Raw genomic sequence first — 1,169 nt, 5'->3', positions numbered from 1 at the left:
CAAAGTTTAGTATTGTGTTATTGAATTTTTTTAAAATAAATAGTTCTTTCAGTATTTTTATTTTTGTAAAAAATCAGAATGAATAATGATAAAAAAATCGGGAAATCAAGTAAATTGTTATGAAAAGAACTAGAAAAAAAATAGTAGATAGTTCTCATAAAAGAAAGCTCAAAAATCAACAAGAGAGAATCTATTAAAATAATAAAAATAATTAAAAAAAAACTATCAAATACAACAAAAAAATGACAAAAAAAAAAATGTTCTAAAAAAAAAACAAAAGCTGAAAAGGAATATTGAGATGATCTAAAAATTATATTATAATATGCAAGCTGTAATTATCCTTATAATTGCTGTCAGTGCTTTTGCTGCACCAAAATGTGCACAAACTAATGTTGCTAATGTTGTTAGTGATTTAAACCCAAAGCAACCAGTGGGAACAAATGCCCTTGCTATCGAAATGTATAAAAAAGCATTATTAAGTGAAGAAGTTAAAATCCCAACAGAAAATAGAACTGAAGCTATTAGAGATAGATTAAACAGAATTAATAATTCCACTTCAGTTAATAAGACTCAAGAAGTTAATGAACAAATAGAGAAGATTAATGTTAGTATTAAAACTATTGAAGAAGAAAGTGCTAAAGTTAATGCATCAATTATTGAGTCATATAAGAAAATTAATGAAACACAAAAAACTGAAAAGATGGAATTAAAAGCTAAAATGGAAGAAATTGCAAAAGAAAAAGCTCTTATTGATTCATTAAATAAGAAGAAAGAAGAGTTAAGAAAGAAGAGTATTGAATATTATAGACTTAAAATTACTGCAGAAAAGATTGTAGAAGCACAAGCAGAACAAATGAGAAATAGAAGAAGATTTATTAGAGATTTAGAAGAGTCTAAAAAAAGAGTTGATGAAACAAATGAAGCACTTGAGAAGGTAAAACAAGCAGAACATAATAAAAGAATTGAAGCAATTAAAAAAACAAAGGAATATTTAAATAATTTAAGAGGACAAGATGCTGCACAAGAAATGAAAGAAAGAGAAGAGAAATTAAGAAAAGATAGAGTTGCTGAAGTTATTAGAAGAAAGATGTTAATATTACAAGAACAAATTAAAACTGCTAAAATTCAAAATAATGAAGAACAAAGAATTCAATTAGAAAAACAATTAC

At 25.0% G+C, this 1,169-nt stretch overlaps 1 protein-coding gene across 1 annotated transcript in view; it reads left to right on the top strand.

Annotated features, from left to right (window-relative positions):
- Window positions 1–322: 322 nt before the first annotated feature.
- ENU1_165960 (hypothetical protein) overlaps window positions 323–1,169 on the top strand; it is a gene marked incomplete at both ends in the record, with an annotated part of 1,838 nt that continues 991 nt past the window's right edge. Inside the window, one exon of the mRNA XM_008861001.1 lies at window positions 323–1,089. Coding sequence (XP_008859223.1) covers window positions 323–1,089 — 767 coding nt within the window. The remainder of the gene's footprint in view (window positions 1,090–1,169) is intronic.

The sequence above is a fragment of the Entamoeba nuttalli genome (genome assembly GCF_000257125.1).
Source record: "Entamoeba nuttalli P19 unplaced genomic scaffold asmbl_7153, whole genome shotgun sequence".
Taxonomy (NCBI): Eukaryota; Evosea; order Mastigamoebida; family Endamoebidae; genus Entamoeba; species Entamoeba nuttalli.
This window is presented reverse-complemented; position numbering and strand designations above follow the sequence as displayed.